The 22,126-nt window shown below is 42.2% G+C and overlaps 1 protein-coding gene across 3 annotated transcripts in view; it reads left to right on the top strand.

Annotated features, from left to right (window-relative positions):
• Nucleotides 1-1,442: 1,442 nt before the first annotated feature.
• The window catches only part of SLAIN2 (SLAIN motif family member 2), a 38,399-nt gene continuing 17,715 nt past the window's right edge, over nt 1,443-22,126 (top strand). For 2 of the 3 annotated variants that reach the window (XM_066632749.1, XM_066632748.1), the window contains exons 1-6: nt 1,443-2,040; nt 9,353-9,501; nt 12,152-12,316; nt 13,873-14,034; nt 14,336-14,695; nt 21,796-21,933. In XM_066632749.1, the coding sequence (XP_066488846.1) occupies nt 1,583-2,040; nt 9,353-9,501; nt 12,152-12,316; nt 13,873-14,034; nt 14,336-14,695; nt 21,796-21,933 (1,432 nt within the window). In that variant the 5' untranslated portion in view covers nt 1,443-1,582. The remainder of the gene's footprint in view (nt 2,041-9,352; nt 9,502-12,151; nt 12,317-13,872; nt 14,035-14,335; nt 14,696-21,795; nt 21,934-22,126) is intronic. The other variant, XM_066632750.1, reaches the window with a different exon arrangement.

The following is a 22,126-nucleotide window of genomic DNA, read 5'->3' as shown; positions in this document are numbered from 1 at the left end:
CTTTCCCAGACAGGATGCAAAGGAGGCTGTTTCAGTGCTGCTGCATCCCTTTGGGGAGGGGAGGGGTGATAGGATGGGGCTCAGATCCTACAGCAGCTACAACTGCAATTTATCACAATAAGAAGTGACAAATCAGATTTGAAAAAACCCACATAGAAAATACTGGAAATCAACAATTTGGAAATAACGTGTATGTTCCATAAAAAGCAGGTGAATGAAGGATAATTCCACAGAAAAGAGATGCTGTGGAAGCATCTTTAGAATGATCCATTTCTCTTCACACAAGTAAGATACATAATGTGACATGATCAAAGCCTAGTCAGAAACTGTACATTATCTAATCCTATATCTTGAAATATGGACACTTTATTTAAGACAGGTTATTTGATTTACTCATTAGCCTTATAAAGCATAAAGCTTTGATGGATTATCCTTACTTAACATGTCAGTGTAATTCACCAAGTATTCTCCACCCATGCCAGTTATGTTTAAAACTGAATAGCTCTTGCTCTTTAACTTTTCCCTCTCTCTTTGCTTTACTGGAGTCCACATTTGCTTCTAGAATCAGTCAAACTAGTAAAAACTTGGATTGAGTTCCAGTTCATCATTTTTAAACCCTCTAGTTCAGTTATGATTTCGGCGCTAACTTTAAAAAGAGGTTTTGTAATTGTTTGGTATTGGGTTCAGGCATCCTGAATCAAATATTATAAACCAGTGTAGATTCATTTTATGCAGGACATCACAACCCACATTGATTTAGGGCCCAATCCTATCCGATTTTCCAACACTGGTGCAACAGCAATGCAGCCCCAAGGGAACAAATGTTCCCATACCTTAAGAGGGACTCATACCTTCCCATACCTTAAGAGGGACTCTGTCCCCACTACAGGATGCAGTGCATGCCCCACTGGTATGGCTGCACTGGCACTGGAAAATTGGATAGGATTGGGCCCCCAGATCTGTCAGAAAATAACTGAAATTAATGCTGCTGTTTGTATGCTCCCTACTAACACAATGGGCCTTACTTCTGAGTAGACAAGCCTAGGGCTTGTGCTGTGAGGTGGGGCTGCAGTCCTATACGCACTTTCCTGGGAGTAAGCTCCACTGAACTCCATGGGGCTTACTTCTGAGTAGACAAGACTAGGGCTGGTGCTGTGAGGTGGGGCTGCAGTCCTATACACGCTTTCCTGGGAGTAAGCGCCATTGAACTCCATGGGGCTCATTTCCGAGTAGACGCGCGTGGGGCTGGTGCTGCGAGGAGGCGCAGCCGCCATCAACGGCCCCTGGAGGAGCAGCTCCCCCTCAGTCGCGACCATTGTGCAGCCGCCCGCCTGTTCCCTCACAGTCCCTCCCTGAAGCTCCGCCCGCGAGGAGACGCGGAGGCGGGCGGGGCGGACATGGCAGCGGCCCCGCGCTCCCGCCCCCCTCAGCCGCCGCCCGGCCCCGGCGCGGCCGCTGACTGAGCAGGCCCGGCCCCGGAACGGACGACAACGGCAGCCCGCGGTAGCCAGTGAGCGCGTCCCCGGCCATGTAGAGCGGCCCGCCCAGAGGAGGGGAGGCGGAGGAGGCCGCCGGCAGAGCCATGGAGGACATCAACTCCAACGTGAACGCGGACGCGGAGGTGCGGAAGCTGCAGGAGCTGGTGAAGAAGCTGGAGAAGCAGAACGAGCAGCTCCGCATTCGCAGCGCCGCCGGGGCGCCGGGGGGCAGCCCAAAGCGGCTCCCGAGCGGCGGCGGCGGCGGGGGAGGGTCAGGCGCCTGCACGCCGCCCTCGCCGCTGCCCGCCGCCTTCCCGTCCTCCGCCCGCGGCCACGGCCCGCCGCAGTTGGGGCCGGAGAGCCGCTGCCTCAGCCCCAAGGCCGGGCCCAGGCGGCCTCCCCTCCCCGGCGAGGAGGCGGCAGGAGGCAGCGGCAGCGACGCCGGGGCAGGAGGGGCCGCCGGGGAGAACGCCGCCGCCAGCAGCCTCCTGGACGAGGTGGAGCCGCTGAAGCCCGACGAGCTGGAGCGCCTGGCCGGCTGCGAGGAGGACGAGACGGGCTGGTGAGAGGGGGGTTGGCGTGCAGAAGGGGGCCGGCCCCGCCACTGCCTCGGCACGGCAGCAGCGCGGATCCAGGCGGTCCTCTCATTGGCCGTGGCCACAATCCTGACCACGTTTTCCTGGGAGCAAGCCCCACTGACTGTAGTGGGGCTTGCTTTTGAGTAGTCACACATAGGAGGGGGCTCTAAGGCCACAGTCCTACTCACACTTATCTGGGAGCAAACCCCATTGACTGTAATGAAACTTACTGTTGAGTAGAAATGCATATAGGTTTGCAGGCCTCAGGCTACAACTCTATGGACGCTTATCTGGAAGTAAGCCTTATTGACTATAATGGGACTTACCTCTGAGTAGATGTGCATAGGATTGGGCTCTAAGACCATATTCGTACTCCTATCTGGGAGTAAGCCCCATTGATTGTGGTGGGTCTTCTGAGTAGGCAGGCATAGGATTGGGCTCTAAAGTCATTATCTTGAAGGGCTTGGGCTGGCTAAGGCCCAATCCTATGCATGTCTACTCATGAGTGAGTTCCATTATACTCAGTGGGGCTTACTCCCAGGTAAGTGTGGATAGGATTGCAGCCCTAGCCTGGTGTCAAGAAAGGAGATGGAAATCATTGGAAGACCATGTCAGGCTTATGGCATTGGGTAGGGTTTCCTATAGGAGGCAGTTGTTCCTAGAGAGCAGCTGGAGCCCCTAAAATATGTAAGATCTGGGTTTCTTTGCTTTGGATCTTTTATGTGGTTCCCTAAGGCTCCAATCCTGTTCACGCATACCTAGGAGTAAGCCCCACAGGCTAAATTGGTCTCCCTTCGGAGTAGTCATGCATAGGATTGGGCTCTAAGACAGGTTGGATCCATGCTATTCATGCTCTCCATCTTCAGTATGCAGAGACTTGTTTTGTTTCCCTCTCTAGGGCAGTGAAGGAAAAATGCACCCAATTCTGCTGCTTACAAATGGAGAATCCCTTTGTCCTTTCCCCATTAAGCGGGTAGCTCCAGGGTACTTTTGTTATAGCAACCCAGAATCATAGTGGTAATAAGATTCATTCAGATTTCTGTTGGGCTGTGCTTTGTGGATCTTTGTTTTGAGATGTGATTTGAGTAACTAGGAATTTAATTTCTATAGTTTCTGAAAAGACTTCTGAAATGCTACATGATTTGTGTGGAAAGTTCAGATCTTGGGATGGTATGATGTTCATATAGTCTAGCTCTGGCTTCTACATCTTCCAGGAAAAGAGTATTTAAAAGCCTTTGCTTACTGGCATGCTAGTCCTTTGATTACTTATACTGGCATCATTGTGAGTTTTAATACCCCCTTTCCCTAAGTTTACTTTAAGTTTAAAAGCTTCTAGGCACTGGACCATTTTCTGTATTGCAGTTCTCATTCTTGAGAGGATGCCGAGCAGGTATTCTTCAAAGGATTTCATTTTAGTGATAGGAACATTTTTAAAAAACCTTTCCATTCTGTATAGAATCTGCGGTACATATCAGTGTTGTATAAGATTTCTTGAATGCATAAAATCTTGTCCTTAATAGTGTATATCTAAATGATTCCTAGAGTGGTGTCTTGAGCAGGACTGTAACTGAAATCTTATGAATATGCCCGTAAAGCCAACTCTTAAGTATCAGGGTGACTTCTAATGTTTTTGTAATTTAGTACAGATACTTAAACCTAATTTTGTAGTTGTCAAGTATGCATGCACATATTGTGGCATTTTTCTTTAAAATACTCATGAAGAGTGGTCTACTCCCTTTCCAGTTACAGCTGTCTGCCACTTAACAACCTTCTGCTTAACAACGGACTGCATATATGATGGTGGTCAAAGCACAACAAAGAGGCTCTTAATGAGGCAGCCAAGATTCCCATAGCCCAGTGTTATTCAAACTGTGAGGTGTGGCTCTTTAGGGTAGCACCAGGAACTCAAAAGAGAAGGTGAGGGATGTCCTCTTGCAGTGATACAGTCACACCCCTGGGTAGAATATGGTTTTTTTTAAAGCAGAAGAAAGGGGAGTTGCTCAGCTGTGAGAGTCCTTAAGGCTGCTTGCAGTCCTTAACCCTTGCTGATTCTTGTCTGGTTGGTTCCTAGTTCCCAGCCTGGGATCACTTCTCATCAAAGTGAAATATCTCTTTTCAACCCCCTCCCTCTTCCACTCCCCCCTCTCGATCTACAAACCTTCCCGCTTTCCTCCCCCTCCCCAAATAAAACACTTCCTATTTTACTAGTCACCAAGGGTCTTAAAGTTGTTTCCATGCAGTTGGTAAAGGGGGAGAGAGAGAGAGAGAGAGAGAGAGAGAGAGAGGCACACACTTTACTTGGCCAGGAGCAGAAAAAGGGTACTATTTTGAAAGTGATTTATTAATCTTGTTGTTTGACTGAAGAGGAAAGGCTGTATTTTTAAAGTGATGAATCTTGCTATTTGAAGGGAATACTTCTCAGCCATTGATGAAGTGATTGCCAGCCCAATCCTATCCACACTTTCCTGGGATGTGTTGGAAAGAGTCCCATTAGAGTCCCATTGATTCTAATGGGACTTACTTCTGAGTAGACATGCATAGGCTTGAGCTGTGCATCTCCTAATATAGGAGACACATCAGCTTCTGAACCAAACCCTTATCAGCTCTGATATATTTTCATGGTCTATTTTTGTTTTCCCCACCAGCTGCTGGAAAAATTTAATTTCATTAAATTAATAAAGGGTTCAATCCTATCCAAAGAGGATGGGAGAAATGACTAGTTGGATTGGGGTCCACAGGGGTGTGTGTGTGTGTAATGTTGATCAGACTGGTTGTTCACAAAGTTCATTTGATAAAACAATTCTATTGGTATGCTTACAAAGTTTAAAAAAATGAGTCCTCCTGGACCAGACAAAATCTACCTAGTCCAGCATCCTGTCTCCAACAGTGATCAGCAACTGATCATTTATAAAGCATGTATATTGCTGTGTATTAATAATATATTTTTAAGTTCTGCATTTAATTAATGATATGATTAATATAATTAATATTAATATAGTTAATATATTATTATATTTAATATAGTTTAATATAGTTAATATTTCTGGCCACTTCCTGTTTAATGATCTTACTTCCAGCCCCAGGAACATGATGGGGAGTCATGGCCAACAGCCATGGGGGTCAAGGGAGCCACTGGCCGGAAAAGTTTGAGTACCACTGCCATAGCCTGCAGCAGAATGTCTGTTTACTTAACAAAGGGGCCCTTAATGCAAAGAAGAGGCAATCTATCTCCAGTAGCCTGTACAGCCAGCTAGTTTCTGGCAGGGAGTGTCTGTTTATACCACAAAGGCACTAGATTGGGCTGAATGTTCACTTAACAACCTAATCACATAACAGTGGGGATTGGAGAATGTATCCCTGTTAGGTGGTGCACACCTATACTATTCATGTGAATACAGTTTGCCTGCATTTTATGTGTACTTTATTTTGCAAATTCAAGTATACATGCTCTGCAAAGAAAAAAGAAAAAAAATTAAATAGTGCGGACAATTCCACCCACTTTTTCACTTACTAAATATCTATCCCAGAGGTAGTATGAGATGGGAGAATGAAGCTGCTGTTTCCTTATCTTAGTTCCTGCATGTGTTTCATAGTGTGATTTTTAGTTCTTAAAGAGACAATACAGTGCATATTTTACATGATTAAGGTAGTTGCGGCTATGTGCAATTTTCTCCTTATGCACTGAACTCGGAATCTAACTCTCTTGTAAGATACAAGCTGACTATACCAAGTAAAAAAACTGCAGTTTACATGTGTATCTGTCCTTTGTAACTTTCATGATGCTCATATTTTTGAGTACTTTGGTTCAAAATGTCTTGTAAAAAAATCAGCCTTTTTCATGATTGTTAGAGAAGTGGGGGGAAAGTGAATCCTAGAAGAAGGCAGGCTGACCAAGGGGAGCAGTACCTAGTGGTTAGTGTGCACACCTGTTCCTGCTTCTTGATTGACTTTTATTGGACCAGCAAGGGGAAATAACCTTAGTAGTTTGTGTCTGTTGCCACAAGACAACAGATAGAGGGGAGCCATCAGGGACAAAAGACCCTCTCATGCCCAAAGTAGTTATCTGCAGGCAAAGGGTCAAAATGTAGTCCATAGGAAAAGGGGAATTAGCATGGCGGTGGGTGGGTAGAGAAAGTACAATCAGGCTGATGGAATATACCTGAGCTTGACTGGATAGCACAAAGAAAAGGGTTCATGCAAATGGATGCAGTAGCTAGTAACATCCAGCAAATGGTGCTAGGATGCTACTCAAAACTCTAAGCCCACAAGCCCCTCCCCCACCCAAGTTTGCTACATTAAGGGAAAGCTTGCATGCCAGCTGGACTCAGCAATTAGGAAAATAATTTCATAATTTAATCTAACTAGGTAGTCCGTAGCACAGTAGTGTAGTAAGTACAGTACTTGCATTCCTCATGGAATCCCTAGTCCTTATGCTTGTGGGTGAGCAAGTGAGAGCTCCTCTTTGAGCTCCCAGTGTGTAGGTAACTTGAGTGACTGGCAGAGAACAACAAAAGACTTCCTGTGAGCTAGACCTTATATAACTTTGCTTTGATGATATCATCAAGTTACCTGATTGGAGGAATGGAACCCACCTGGTCTCTCCATCCTACCACCACCTCTTGACATAGATGGATCTTTGGCTGCCCAATCATTAAGTGCATGCCAATCTCAGGATGTGTGGGGGGTAGCTATTCCAGACAGGAAGACAACCCTGAATCTATATCCAGTACATGACTGAGGAATAATGGAGTCTCCAAACAAAGAACAAGAATGCTGCAGGAGGATTTTCCAGCAATTCTAAGACTGCTGGCTCTACACACAAGCGCCACGTTTGATTCATGTTGCGTATATGCATTGTTGAGCATAAATGACTTAAAAGCATCCAAAAATGCAGAAAAATAGAGGGAAAATAGGGCATTCATCACAGTGGTACCATACAAGAGGTTAACTTGGCTGGAAGTGACACTGTTTCTGGTACAGAGAAGTCGTGCTAGAAAGAAAAACTAGAACTCTGTTGATGTATTATTTCTATAAAAAGTTATAGGAACTGTACTATAGCATAAAGGAAAATCTTTTGTGTCATGTATATAATTAAAATGCAGGGTAGCTGAAAGGGTAGCAAGAAATGTAAAGGTGGACTTGGACCAATTTTATAATTAAAGTTACGGTGGTTAGTGTGTGTGCGCGCGCGTGCTAATATCTTTTTTAAGCTGCCGAAGCAATATAAGTAACTGCTCCATAGTATATGGCTGTGATTTTTAAAACCCATTTTTGCCCAACCCACAGGTGTACACATTTGGTCCCTATTGCGTATATGCAACATTGGCTGGAAATGGCTTAAAAAGAATTTAAGCTAGATCAATGTTGTAAAAGTGTGAGCTGAGGAGCTGCAGGTTCTTTCCTAGCCTCTCCTACTATGCAAATCTTCCTCTCCTTTCAACCATTAAAGGAGACTGAAGTTACCTGGTTGCCTCAGTAATTGACAGTCTTCTTACTTCCCTCCTGTGCTGCCTTTTTGACAAACATGACTGTATTCTACCTTTTCTTTTTGTCAAATTTTACCTTGGGGTCTAAAGGCTAAAACTTTATGTAGGCTTGATAACTTTTTGGGAATATTGAATACACTTGGAGAAGCTTAAGATGTTTTATCGAATATTTCAAAGTGGCAGTGATTTTAGCTAATCTCAAATATCTCTTAGTGTGGGGTTTGGTTACTTGCACTGCAGGTTTGCTGCCATAAGTGCTGAGCAATCTGTGTTGATGTTGCTAGTCCATTTGGCATAGTCCTTGAGTGAATTACAGGTTTTGGGTGCCCTGTTCAGCCTGTTATTGGCAAGTACCTTAGGGAAATGCGCTTTATGATACTGTACAGTATACGGTGTGATTGCCTTGTTTTAAATGCCTTCCTTAGTGAAAAATAAGGATTTTGAAGTACTGGGAGGGTGGGGTAGGGAGGAACCGAACTAGGAGGGGGGGTTGGATTGGCCAAGCTCTGCTCCATTGTACCCTGAACTCCGTGTCAGGCCTTCTGGGCCACCACAGTCTCTCTCAAGTCTGTGCCTGCAAAATAGTTGGTGGAGCTCCGTTTCCCAGTGCACGTTGGATACAGTGGTAGCCATTTTGGCATTGCTGGTCCAGCAGGTGCTGGGAAGCTCAGGATTGGGCTATAAATTACCTGTGTGTTTCTAGTAACATTGTGTGATCAGAACTAAGCAATGATTTGGAACCCAATTCTGAGCTTCCTCGGGCACATGGTTGTGGTGGGACCGAAAATGACTGCTGCCACATCCTGTGCTTCCAAGGCAGCTGCAGACAGCACCTTGGCAGAAGGGAACTTTTGTCCCCTTCTCCCAGGTAAAGGGAGTAGCCCAGGTTTTACCAGAGGTGTGATGAGCCTGACACGGACTCTTTGTATCCAGTGGAGCATTGCTCCACTAGTTCTGCCACCCTCCCTCCATCACGCCTCCTCCCCATCACGCCTCCTTCCTGCCCTGTCCCCGCCCTTCTCCCCCCTTCTCAGAATGCCATCTCCCCCCACGCCCCTGCTTTCCTCTTTCCGCTGCTTGGTGGTCTGTGCGACTGCTGAGCGTCCGAGGCCGGGTGCCTGCCCGGCAATAGCCCAGTGCTGAGCTAGCAAGGGGGCTCACCCAGCGTTAGGGCTTGCAAATGTGCTTTACGGTATGTTTGCGACAGTGTGTGCTGGCAGTAAAGCGGTGCACTGAGCTCAGGATTGGGCTCTGAAGCCCTAAAGTTTGTGAGAAGCAAAGTGTAACAGTATTAGAATTAAAGCTGCTGTTTCATCCAGGGGATAGAGTGGTAGTATCAGGCCTATGTGGGTTAAGATTCCAGCCATAGGCATGAGGTTTATGCACTAGAAAATATTTTTGTTTTAGGTGTAGAAATTGACATCCTAAGATCAAATTCCTTTTTGTAAAGAACAAGTTTATAGTTTTTAAAATTATGAAGATAAGGTTAAAATGAGCAGGCAGTGTCTGATGAAATCACAGATGCTGACTAGTATGTATATGGGAGGGGGTCTGCCTGATTACTGTGGTGCTTTCAAGTCTAAAGACCGTATGTCAGTGCTCTGCATAGCTCCTTGAACCCCGCCCCCCGCCTAGTAGAACTGGAATAAATTAAGCAGATTACATCGGTTCCACCTGTACTGACTTATTTTTTTAAGAATGCTGTTGAAAGTTAGCCCTGACCTTTGCTCCCTTCTTACAGAAAAATCACTTAAATTAAAATCTCAGAGTGTTCCCTTCTTTTAATATTGTATTGTCTTATTTCCATTAGGCTGTACACATCACCAAAGAAGAAAGTGGCCCCAGTGCAAAAAACTATTAGTCCACTAGTTTGGTGCAGGCAGATACTGGACTATCCAACTCCAGATATTGAATGTGCTAAAAAGTCATTGATGCACAGACTTGAACAGACAATGTCAGGTGAGTTTGTGAATTGGTGTTTATGATGACATGATAAGTGCGAGTATATTTTAATAAATATATAGAGAGAGAAAGGGCATGATCTATTGAAAGTAAGATGCTTTAAGTCCAACTTATTTCAGTGGAGAAGTTATTGCAAACTGGAATTTTTCCAGTTAAAAGCATTAGAACCTAACTCTTGGAATATAGTGCTTAACTCTTTGTATGTAAGTTCTGACAGGGATTTGAAGACAATTGTTCCCCCAGAGCTGCTTCATACATTATCATTTCCTACTGAAAAAACCTGTGTATGAAATGGCATATATACAGTAACATGTGAAGTGTATCAAACTTTTTTCCCTGCCATGAGTGCACAGATGAACTAGTTGCACACTTGAAATTAATCTTTATCAAACTGTACTACACATAACAACCCACAGTTGTACCTTTTGTTGAAAAAGAATGATTTTTCAGTCAGGCCACTGTTTCAAATTGAGTACAGTAGAGCAGGTGAGCTGAATTTTGCTCATGTATTTTTGATCTGGAGCTTGAAGTCAAATGAGAAAACGTTGACAACTGATACTGTTTTGCTTTGTGTTGGTTCGCATGATAATTTAGCAGCCAACTTGAGAAAAAAGAAACTATTAACATAAGTAGTGTAATGTGGGAACCATGAACTTCTGCTTTATTCTGGTTCCCCATCCTTGAAAAGGAGGACAGAATTTGCATCTTTTTTAAAAACTAAGGGGGAATGGTGATCTTGCACTGATGGTTCCTGTATTACAGAAGTTCGTCACTGTGTAAGCAGGATATCATAGAAATGAAAGATTTAAGAGATTGATGGAATTGGGGAAAGTGTCTATGTTATTAGGACTAGGAAATATATTCATTTTATTCTGATTTTTTGGTAGTAACCTGAAGGTAACTTTTATTTGCTTTGTTTTGCATTTTTTGCTATCTCTGAGATGAGACCAAACATCTACATTAACTAAACTGTATGATCAGTTTGAGATGACTGATACTGTGGTAATTAGCTGAACCACTCTTGTTCATCATAGAGATGCCCTTTTAGCTCTTGTCCTATTTCCAAAATTGTTGTGTTTTTTTTACTTGAATGTAGCAGGTGTCAGTCATTCAGCTCATTACTCTTTACTCATATTTTTATTCCACCATTTTGCCAAGGAACTTAATTCATGTTTTTCCTCCTCCTCACTGCTATTACTCTCTCAACAACTCTGGGAGTAGGTTAGGCTAAGAGAGTACCACTGACCTAATGAGCATATTGACCCAAGCAAGGATATGAACTCTGGCTGTCCTGGTCCCAGGTCAACATTTGATCCACCAGACCTGTGGTTCTCAAACTGGTAGGTTGCAACCCACCAGCTGGAGAAGCAGTACCCCATTGCCTTTAAGGAGTAGGGGAAGGAAGAAGGCAGCAATGCGATCCTCAGGATTGCGCTGCTACAGGGGAAGAGGGGTCTTTAAAAAATGTAATGGACCTGCTGCTGGGGTCCAGGGAGCCCAGCAAAGCCCTCTGCAGGGCTCCCCATAGCTTGTAGAAAGTAAAAAAAAGCCATTGCAACCCACTGCCGGGGTTGCTTGCGCCCCCTGCAAATTGTGTCTATGGTAACTCTGCCAAAAGTACTTGTAATGCCTCCAAATAAATCAGCTTTATATTAAAGACCAATGAGTTCTCTCTCATCTTTGAAAGCTTTAGCTCTGAAATAAACATTGCTTCTAAAGCAGTGGTTCTCACACATTTAGCACTGGGATTCACAATTTAGAATGAGAATCTGTCAGGACCCACCGGAAGTGATGTCATGAGCAGAAGTGACATCAACAAGTTGGAAAATTTTTAACAATCCTAGGCTGCAATCCTTACCCCCCCATCAGGTGTAAGTCCCATTTACTAAAAAGAATATATAAAGTCGCTTGTTAAAAGTATAGGTCTGTAACATATCCCTAAACTGTTCCCGAACATTTCACATACCATGGTAGCATCAAGTCTAATATATTAAAAATAAAATATTGAAATGAATAGGAACCCACCTGAATTGGCTTGCGATCCACCTAGTGGACCCACAGTTTGAGAAACAATGTTCTAAAGCAATGTATGCTTGTCTGTAGCCTTGATTGAGGGGTATGGATTGTAGTTAAGAGTATCAGACAAGAACAAGGGCATTGGGTTCAGTGCCATGAAGCACACTGGGTATTTTTGGACCATTTGCCATCTCTCAGCCTAATCTACCTCAGAGAGGTGTTGTGAGGTTAAAAGGGTAGAAGCCCATGTATACTACCTTGAGCTCCTTGGAGGAAGGGTAGGATAAAAATGTGGCAAATAAATGAATATACTTCTAAGATGTACTTATGTCCTCTAGTAACAACAGCAAAAATTATGAAAAAGCTGGTACTTTATGTAATTTGGACTTTTAATAGGCACAAAATGGCTTGCAGAATTATGAAAACGCATCAAAAAGCAGTTGTTGATTCTAGTTTTTGATTCTCTGCAATCTTTTTTGAAAGAAGGAATCATTTATTCTACTATGAACCAACATACCTTAATAATGTACTACATGAGATTAATTAAATGTCATGGAGTTGCAAGTCTAATTTTAAAGTAAACAATTAGTGCTGTAACTTCTTGAATATCATGTTCTGCCCTTTTCCTCAGCTCTCAAGAGACACAGCCTCTATAGCAATCCATTCAGCACTGTTAATCATGCCAATTCCTACAGTCCCAATGCTGGCAGTCCCTATAGCAGTAGCTTCAACTCGCCTTCCTCCACACCAGTGAAACCTCCTTTAGTAAAACAGCTTATACTTCCTGGCAACTCAGGTAAGGGTCTGGCATGTAATGACCGAATTGCAAATTATATTCAGTAAGAAAACTTTTCTAACAGATTCATTAAGAGATTTGGGTTTTACATAAGTGTAGGAAGCCTTGTATGGAAAAAATACTAGGGTATTCTGACTTCTTTATGCTAGCAGTAGTTTCTAATTAATCTTCTCAGTCTCTCTCCTCTATACTAGTCAGTTAAATTATTTTAGGTACACTGGCAATCCAGTCCTACCTATGTCTACTCAGAAGTAAGTCCCTTTAGAGTCAAGAGGTCTACTCCCAAGTAAGAGTGCATAGGATTGCAGCCTTGGTCCTTAGGCAGTCCTGTACTGTCATTGGAGTAAGTGCTTGTGGGTTGCATTAACACAGAGAAAAGAACAGCTGGTTTAGTGAAATGCTGGAGTGTAGCCACTGAGGCAACAGCTTATCTCCCACTGTTAAACTGAAACATTTCCATAAACTTCCCCTATAATTCACGATACACTGTATGAGCATAGCACATTGGATAAAACTCACAGCCAGAATTGGGCCAATGCCCAATAGCAGATTCAGCCCCATTACAAGATGGGACCACACATCTATCACACAGTGCTCCAAACAAGTTGAACTACTTTGTGGTTGTTGGAAGGAGCATGGGCATATGCATAAAAATGTCCATTTTTGCGCATACTCACATGGCAGATGAGCTTTTAGTAGCCATGAGCTTATTTGTTCACAGTAATGTAGAAGACCATCAAATTGGAGATTTGATTTTTGCTGTGCTTCCTGAGGGTACTCTTGTAGTTTGAGAATTAGTCACTCTACCTGTGTTGAGGTATACATATAAGTTACTATGTACATTAGCAATGTTTGTAATTTCTGTAATGCTTTCTGGAACAAAATGTTCCACAGTTCTTGTCATTTTGTCCTTGTTACCACTTCTGGGAGGCAGTGACCTGTTAAAGAGAGCTATTTGGTGATCTTGCACATCTAAGTAAGTCCAAACCCAGGATTATCCAACTTTGCTTGTGCTGCTAAAATTGGCACACATCTGCTCTAAAGTGGTTTTTGCTGATTGTAATACATACATGGAAGATGTTTTGGCAGATGGATATGGATATTTTGACCATTACAAACTTTTTTAAGTCTAAGGAGACTAAATTTTTTCTAATGTATTATGCGTCAGTGCCAAGAAGTGTAGTGAGAACAGTGGAACTAGAACATGCTTTCTTTTAAGGATGGGGATGGAGAAAAAAAATTATGTAAAGGTTGATTAGATTAAAAAGTGGTTCCTGAGAAAACATTAAGTGCTCCAGCATTTCATGTTAGTTAGCCTTAGTTTCAACCTAATTGTCACTGAAGAGTTTTGGTCATCTACTGTAAGCAAGACTAGTTGTTATACAATACATTGTAAATTGATCTGCACCTAAACTCAGGAAAAATATCTTATGTGTTGACTAGCTTGAGTTGTTCCTTCAAATACAGGCATTGCTCCACCCCAGTGGTGTTTGAATTTTTCAAACAGATAAACAAGTAGATGCCTGTCCTGGATTTTTTCCTGTTTTTTCTTATAGGTCACTTTAAAAGTTCAGCAGATAGAAATCCTCCACTGAGCCCACAATCTTCTATAGACAGTGAATTAAGTGCTTCAGAAATGGATGAAGACTCAATTGGATCAAATTACAAATTAAACGACTTAACAGATGTGCAAATTTTAGCTAGGATGCAAGAGGAAAGTAAGTATTTTTCACAATAAAACATTTTCAGTCTCCTATCTTGATTAGGATTTGTGGAGAACTGACATTTGTTTGGTGAATTGTAGAGTTTTAACATAAAAATATTTTATTGTAATACTATAAGGGATTTAGTGGTGGGGCATGAGGCCTTTGACAGTAATTGGCTGAGATTCTGTTGGGTTCCAACAGATTCTCATTCTAAAAACTGGGTATCGGTGCTAAAACCACTGAGAACCACTGGATTATATGTTTAGTCAGGTACATAGCATGTTGTTTGATGTTCATTTCTTACTGTCATCAGGTCTCCGACAAGAATATGCAGCTACTGCTTCTCGACGTAGTTCTGGTTCCTCCTGTAGTTCTATGAGGCGAGGTACATTTAGTGACCAAGAACTTGATGCACAGAGTTTGGAGGATGAAGAAGACAGCTGCCATCATGCAGTTCACCCAGCTGTTAACCGGTTCTCTCCATCACCACGCAATTCACCACGGCCTTCACCAAAGCAGTCCCCAAGGAATTCTCCTAGATCTCGGTCGCCTGCTAGAGGAATAGAGTACAGTAGAGTGTCACCTCAACCGATGATTAGCCGTTTGCAGCAGCCCCGTCTTTCACTTCAAGGCCATCCCACTGACTTACAGACTAGCAGTGTCAAAAATGAAGGTAAAGGGCATAGTCTCAAATTTTGTGCACCAAGCATTAAAGTAGTGGTGACATGCCCCTAGTAAGTGTGCTGCTCAGTGGGTAATATTTGAAACCAGGTGCATGGTGTGGCATTACTGCTGAATTGCTAAGAAACATGCAAAAAAGGTAGAATAAGCAATTTGACCATTCTTTTCATTAGAGTGACTAGAAATCAGTACGCTGGGTAAGCAATACAGATCTAATTAAGTTTCAGATAAACATAGGTTTTTGCCATTCTCTGGCTGCCTGGTATTCTGTTTGTTCTAGTGTTGAGTAGTCCACCAGAAAGCTGGAATATTCAGAAGAATAGTGTCAAGTTAAGGAGAATGTTCCCCCCCCCCCCTTTCAGGGACAATTTGTATTCGTGCTACATATTTATCTGTTTAGATTCCATGGAAGCAAGATTGGTAATGTCAGCATTCTCTGCCCTGAAATCTCCATGAAAAATCTGTGATATTGCTTAGAGAAATTTGAACTGCTGAGCTCCTTAAATGTCACCACCTAAAATATTTGAGACACTTTTTCATTATGTTATGGGTTGTAGCGGTGGTTCTCAAACTCTTGGGTTGTGACCCATCAGTTCGTGTAACGCTTCCCTGTCCCTTTAAGGCTCTGTGTCTTATATTCAGCAATATTTTCAAGTGTACTAAAGTTAACTATGGTTGATGAAACTAGTATAGTGATTAACTACCAGTGAGTGAATAACTCATTTATATACCATTAAGATTTTAATGATTTATTTTTCCTAAGTAATAAGTTTATTCTCTCCTTGTCTGTGGGCTGTTTCCTATGGGAAACATATATATAAGAATCTAAATTGCAGGATAGCTTCATTTGGTTCTCAAAAATATTTCCAAACATAGAAGTTACAGTATCTTTAACATATTTGAGAGAGAAACATTAAAACTGTGATCTAGATCTAGTTCATAAAACTGGTTTCACTCAGGTGTCATGTGTAATCATGGCTTAATTCCACATAACTTTCACAAGCATTGGATTCAAACACGGTTTCCTCACCTTCATACATTAGGGAAGAGAGTTTTCTGCTTTTGTTAGCTGTTTAGCACATACTGGAATTTGCCTTGATATCTGAATCCATCAAGTCCTAGTTTCTCATAACCATTGTTTCTGGACAAAGCAGGGTATGAAACTTGGTTTCACTTCCTGGCTGAAGCAGAAACTCTGTTTAGAACAAACTAGGATTTGCAGCATTAATATGTCATGGCAAGTCCCAGCATAGAAAACATCTTCCCCTTGTATGGAAGACTGATGCTTGTGAATGTTGCACAGAACCATGATTAACCCATTTTTGCCTGGCCCATAGGTGTACACATTTGGTCCCTGTTGTGCAACATAGGGCAGAAATGGCTTAAACTGTGGCTATACATGATATCTGAACTTTACTAAGTGTGTCTAAACTTTTTGGGATGCTTTGAAAAGCATCTTTTAAAATAGTATTTTCCCTCAGGAAAAGATTAAAATGATTCTAGAGTTGACTATACAGATAAACAAATAATGAGTTCATTAACATAAGTGGTGACTGTGCTGCTCTTTACAATGCAATTTTCATTGAAAGTTTGTATGAAATTTAATGAGGTATATAAAACCAGCATTTGCTTTATGTTTTATCTTGCTTGTCTTGTGTTATGGATGACTCTAAATTAAGCCTGCATTTGAAGGTCCCACAAACAATATTTCTGACAGTGTTTCTGTTGTTGTTGGATGTTCCTTCTCAGCTTTTCACCTGCTTTAAATATCTCCAGGCATGCTTTCAGATAATACTGCATTGATAATACTGCACCTGCTTTTTGGAAAGGGAGGGCTCAGATCAATGTACTCAGATCAGCAAGTGCTTCAGTTCACTCAGCTCTTAAAGTGTTCATGCTTCTGTTCACACTCCTTTTCATGCCTTTACATCCTCTTCACTAAGTGAAATCCCAATGAATGTTGTCATAGCTGAACTGCATGTTATTTATGGGGCTCATTTATGCAGAAGAGGCTTCCAGAATTGATATCTGGTGAAGACAGGTGGGGCGGCTTGTCTTGCCACCGACTGTATCCATGCACAACTGTTAAATCAGTCATACTTTATTTTATTTTTTTTAAAGATCTTTGTATCATGTGGGTAAAGACATGTTCTTTGTACAGGAGATGTCTTTCAAGTCGCTGAAAAGCTAATGATAGAACCAATGCGTTCACAGTATACCTGTTCATTTTTCCTGCCTTGCTTCCTCCCCCCCCCATAGTTCTTGTCTAAATAGGTTTTCACAGTTGTACTTATTCAAGAAGCCATAGTTTTTCATCAAAGGTTGCTATCTTCTTTACATGACCTATATCTAGAATAGAATGGAAGGCCCGCTTATAGACATGGAGTAAAAAAAGACTTCACAGAGGGGAGGAGTGTGGGTGTACCCTTGTGTTTCAGATCTTGATAACTAGTACCTTGGTAACCCTCTGACTGTGTCTACTCTTATACCAGAGAACTTTCATTTATTATGTGAAGAAAAACTGGTTAACCTCTTCTGTGCATGCTGACCAGCTTGCTCATCCATTCTCTCTTCCAACCTTCTGAAATGTGTTGCCTGCCGCTAACATTAATAGCATTTATTAATGGAAAGGAGAGTACAAGGTGGATGGAATAGGAAGCCAGAAGAGGCACTGAGCTCTACTGTTGAGATGGTGACTGGCAGTTGCTGGAGTTATGCTGGTTGCTGGGGCACTAGATACATTGCATGTTGAGGGAGGCAAGTAATGGTACATGTTGTACGAAGTGCATCAAAGCTGATAACAAAGGTTACTTTTACTTGTTGCATTTTGTGGCTCTCAAGGCCCTGCTACAGTAAAAGTGCGGCTGAAAAACCAAGCTTTTTGTCAGTTATCTAAAAATTGCTAGCGCATCTCATGCTGCCTTGCATGTACACGAACCTTTGCACTAAAAATAAGGGTTTGGTTGAATGGAGGAAACTGAAAGTTGGTTGAAGTGATGTTCAGGATTAAGATTCCCCAAAGGCAATTTCGAAGACTGCTTCCTTCTTTCCAGTCAGACTAGTTTCCTGAAGGATAGAAAGGCACGGTATAACTCTTAAGTAAATCATGTACATACATACAGCAAAAGTGAAAATACATCTTATTGCAGCACTCTCATCTTTTGAGTTAAGCAGTGTTCAAAATGTTTCTTACTGAGATTAAGGGACAGGTTTTTTTTTTTTTCCTTCTAGGGGAGATAGGATCCACTACTTCAGGGCCAAGTGGTGGATTAGGGTGCTAGGGAAAGGATGGTAGTGATGACTGCTGCCGCCGCTGCCTGACCATTGGTATGTCAGTTGTTCCATGGTGATGCTCCTGCACATATCCCTGATAGTACATTGCTGCCATAAGTGAACATAGTTTGTCACAGTTGGGGTCCTGCCCCATTTCTCCCTACTGTAGCAGTACAACTTCATGGGATGGAAGGGTCACCATAGGAATGAGCTTTGTGTGACTGCATGCTAGCTAAGTGCTTTTATCTTCTAAAATAAAGCCCTTGCATATTTTCTTGAACTGAATGAGCCAAGGTACTTTGATCAGTCTGCTTATCTTTTTTTCCCCGTTTTCTTGCCTTTGAACTTTTCCTCTTGTTTCCCTTTTGCCACCCTCAAAAGCAGGGACATACCAACAACTAACAAGAAATGTTGCTTTCTGAACTCAGTCACACAGTGGATGTAAAACTAGTGTGTTGCAATACATTGAAAATTCATTGCATAAATTCTGCTTGGAGAAAAAAATCCTCTTAAAGTCAGAGCTGCATCAAAAGCAGTTGAGGAAGCTCAACTCTTATATTCTCAGTCTGTCAAATACCATTTATCTGCACCCCTATTTCTTAATTGGGATGGTGATCTGGTGAAAACTACTTATCTTGATAAAGCAGTCCCTATTTCTGCTTGACTTGATAGGATCTTGAGTTGTCATGCTCTACAAGAGGGAGTCATTGAAAGTTACATTGTTCTATAGCAGTGTTTCTCAACCAGTGGTACGGGTTCCACAAGCGATACTTGAGATGGTGTCTGGTGCTACTCACAGGACTCCTGGATCCTTGCCAGTGAGCCTTGAGTGGACCCTTGGCAGTGAGATTAGTAATGTGACACAATGAACACTGCCGTGGGAGACTTGGCAGGCAGAACTTCAAAGCATCCTTTTTCCGTACTCAAAAAAGTCTTCCCGTCCACCCGTAGCCTCTTACTGGTAGTTGTCACATTGCATCTGGTCTCCCAACCCAGAAGTAAGTGATGGTGATGTCATTGCCAGTTACTTCTGGTGGTACTTCAGATAGGTGGGCAATGTGGTAGTACAGCAGAGGATTAACCTTGAGAAACATTGTTCTGTAGCCACTTATGCTCTGCTCCATAGCTTCGTTGCAATGAATTGATCAATAGTACTTGACTTTTTCAGGGCCTTGTGAATGATTCAACATATATTGTAATCATTATTTTACATCTACATAGTGCAGTGTCCAAGTATTTTCCAATGACAATTAACTTTTTGTTGAACCATTAACAGGAATTAATCAAATGCAAATCCACTGAAAATCTACTCTTACTTGATTCGTTTTGTGAATTTATCTTTGAGAAAGAAAAAAATTACCATAAATTAAAGTATGACAGTATCTCAATAATGGTTGAAATACAAATATTACTGAGAAGTACTTGTAAGAAAAGTTAATTCAGAGCCCAAGGTAATGTGTTTGCTAAAGCATGTTTTAGTCAAATTCCCTTTTAACTTATTGAGCTCTTCATGTCTGGAACTTGCTCTACTTTCAATTGAGTACAGTATTAGTAACGTCTCTAAATCTAAGTTAATTTGAAGTTAAATTACTGCTTTGTTCTATCATGAGGGTGGATATTTGTGGTATCTATATTAGAATTTATACGATGATGTTTTTAAACTATGCATCTTAGCTGATAAAGCAGAACATGTTTTCTTTCCAAAGTCAAGAATGTGCATTGAATATGTTAAATACAGAGTGTCTCAAGAAAGTGTACACACACCATAGCATCAAACTTATTATTCACTCATATTTTGATGCTATAAATCACACACAGTACACATAGTGTACACAGAAGCAGATGCTTGGTCCAGTTATTTTGTTAATGCATCGTTTCTCAAACTGTGGTTCTGGACTGACTAAATGGGTCTCAAACCAGTTTCAAGTCAGTTGCGAAGCATCTAGCTCAGCTGTCATTGAAAATACAGAGCTAAAAGGGTACAGAGCTGCAGGGCAGGGCGGGAGAAAGTCATGGTGTTTTGCCCTGAATAGGGGGGAAGATAGGATGCTGGAAATGGGGGAGGCTATGTGGTTGGAGGATCCAAGTCTGCATAAGAACAGCCCCACTGGATCAGGCCATAGGCCCATCTAGTACAGCTTCCTGTATCTCACAGCGGCCCACCAAATGCCCCAGGGAGCACACCAGATAACTTCATCCTGGTGCCCTCCCTTGCATCTGGCATTCTGAAATAGCCCATTTCTAAAATCAGGAGGTTGCACTTACACATCATGGCTTGTAACCCATAATGGATTTTTCCTCCAGAAACTTGTCCAGTTCCCTTTTAAAGGCGTCCAGGCCAGATGCCATCACCACATCCTGTGGCAAGGAGTTCCACAGACCAACCACACACTGAGTAAAGAAATATTTTCTTTTGTCTGTTCTAACTCTCCCAACACTCAATTTTAGTGGATGTCCCCTGGTTCTGGTGTTATGTGAGAGTGTAAAGAGCATCTCTCTATCCACTCTGTCCATCTCCTGCATAATTTTGTATGTCTCAATCATGTCCCCTCTTCAGGCGCCTCTTTTCTAGACTGAAGAGGCCCAAACGCCATAGCCTTTCCTCATAAGGAAGGTGCCCTAGCCCAGTAATAATCTTAGTTGCTCTCTTTTGCACCTTTTCCACATTCCCACTATGTCTTTTTTGAGATGCGGCGACCAGAACTAGACAATACTCCAGGTGTGGCCTTACCATCGATTTGTACAATGGCATTATAATATTAGCTGTTTTGTTTTCAATACCTTTTCTAATGATCCCAAGCATAGAATTGGTCTTCTTCACTGCAGCCGCACACTGGGTCGACACTTTCATCGACCTGTCCACCACCACCCCAAGATCTTTCTCCTGATCTGTCACAGACAGCTCAGAACCCATCAGCCTATACGTGAAGTTTTGATTTTTTGCCCCAATGTGCATGACTTTGCACTTACTGACACTGTAGTGCATCTGCCATTTTGCTGCCTATTCTGCCAGTCTGGAGAGATCCTTCTGGAGCGCCTCACAATCACGTCTGGTCTTCATCACTCAGAAAAGTTTGGTTTTCTGTTCCACACTTCATTTTCGTATCTTTCCAGCCAATCTCACAAATTCATGCCAGGTAACAGCTTTCACCTGGAAATTAGGGTGCAGAGCCTCCCGGGGTGATGGGTAGCGGAAGCAGCTGCCAGGCACGAGTTTAAGAAGATTGGCTAGAAAGATAAGACAGTGTGGCATGGAATGGAACGCGCCATGCACTGAAGGATTTTCTAAGTGTAGCAGTCCCACGATTTGGAGACAGCTGCCTTAGATATTTGAGTATTGCAGGTTTTGTATAATGTATGGAATGGAGCTCATTAAAATTTGCATACACTTTTTTGAGACACTCTGCAGAAATATTCCTGCCTCTTTCTTTTGTAGTTCAATTTCTTATACCCTTTTCTCACAATATAACTGAGTGTGGGAGGAGCAGGACAACATGACAGCAGTGGACCCTTCTTCGCCCCTACCTTATGTACAAATATACAATTGCTCAACATAGTTATTTTGTGAGAAGGTGGCCATCTCTGTATCCTAACTTCTCATACATGAAAGCAAATGTTCTTTTCAATTTTTGCTCTGAACAGGAGAGTATACAATTTGCTATAATTCTACATAACACAGATATGATCTGCCTGATATGGAGCAAACTCCTATTTTTTCTCACACTCTTTGGAATTTAGGATGTCATGGTTGGTATTTCAATTCAGTCTCCTACATTAGATGGTATGTTGTGGTGTTCTTGTTATCTTTCTTTAATACAGAAAAACTAAGGCGTAGTCTTCCAAACTTGTCCAGGACATCTAACATCCAAGTAGACTCTGTGAAAAACAGTAGAAGTGACTCAAACTTTCAAGTGCCAAATGGAGGGATACCTCGTATTCAACCTCAGCCCTCAGCCAGTAAGTATCTTTACAGTGATGCTGTAAACCCAGCTTCTGGAAGTTGACTGAAAACGGTAGCTGTATGTTTACAGTTTCATGGTAAAGGGATTAGTTGTTTCATGTGGATGGCACTAACCTGGCTATATCTGATGTTTGTTAAACAAATGAGATCATTTTGAAGTGATCTTAATTACGAAGCAGTTGTACAGTG

Source organism: Tiliqua scincoides, chromosome 6 (assembly GCF_035046505.1).
Source record: "Tiliqua scincoides isolate rTilSci1 chromosome 6, rTilSci1.hap2, whole genome shotgun sequence".
Classification (NCBI taxonomy): Eukaryota; Metazoa; Chordata; class Lepidosauria; order Squamata; family Scincidae; genus Tiliqua; species Tiliqua scincoides.
This window is presented reverse-complemented; position numbering and strand designations above follow the sequence as displayed.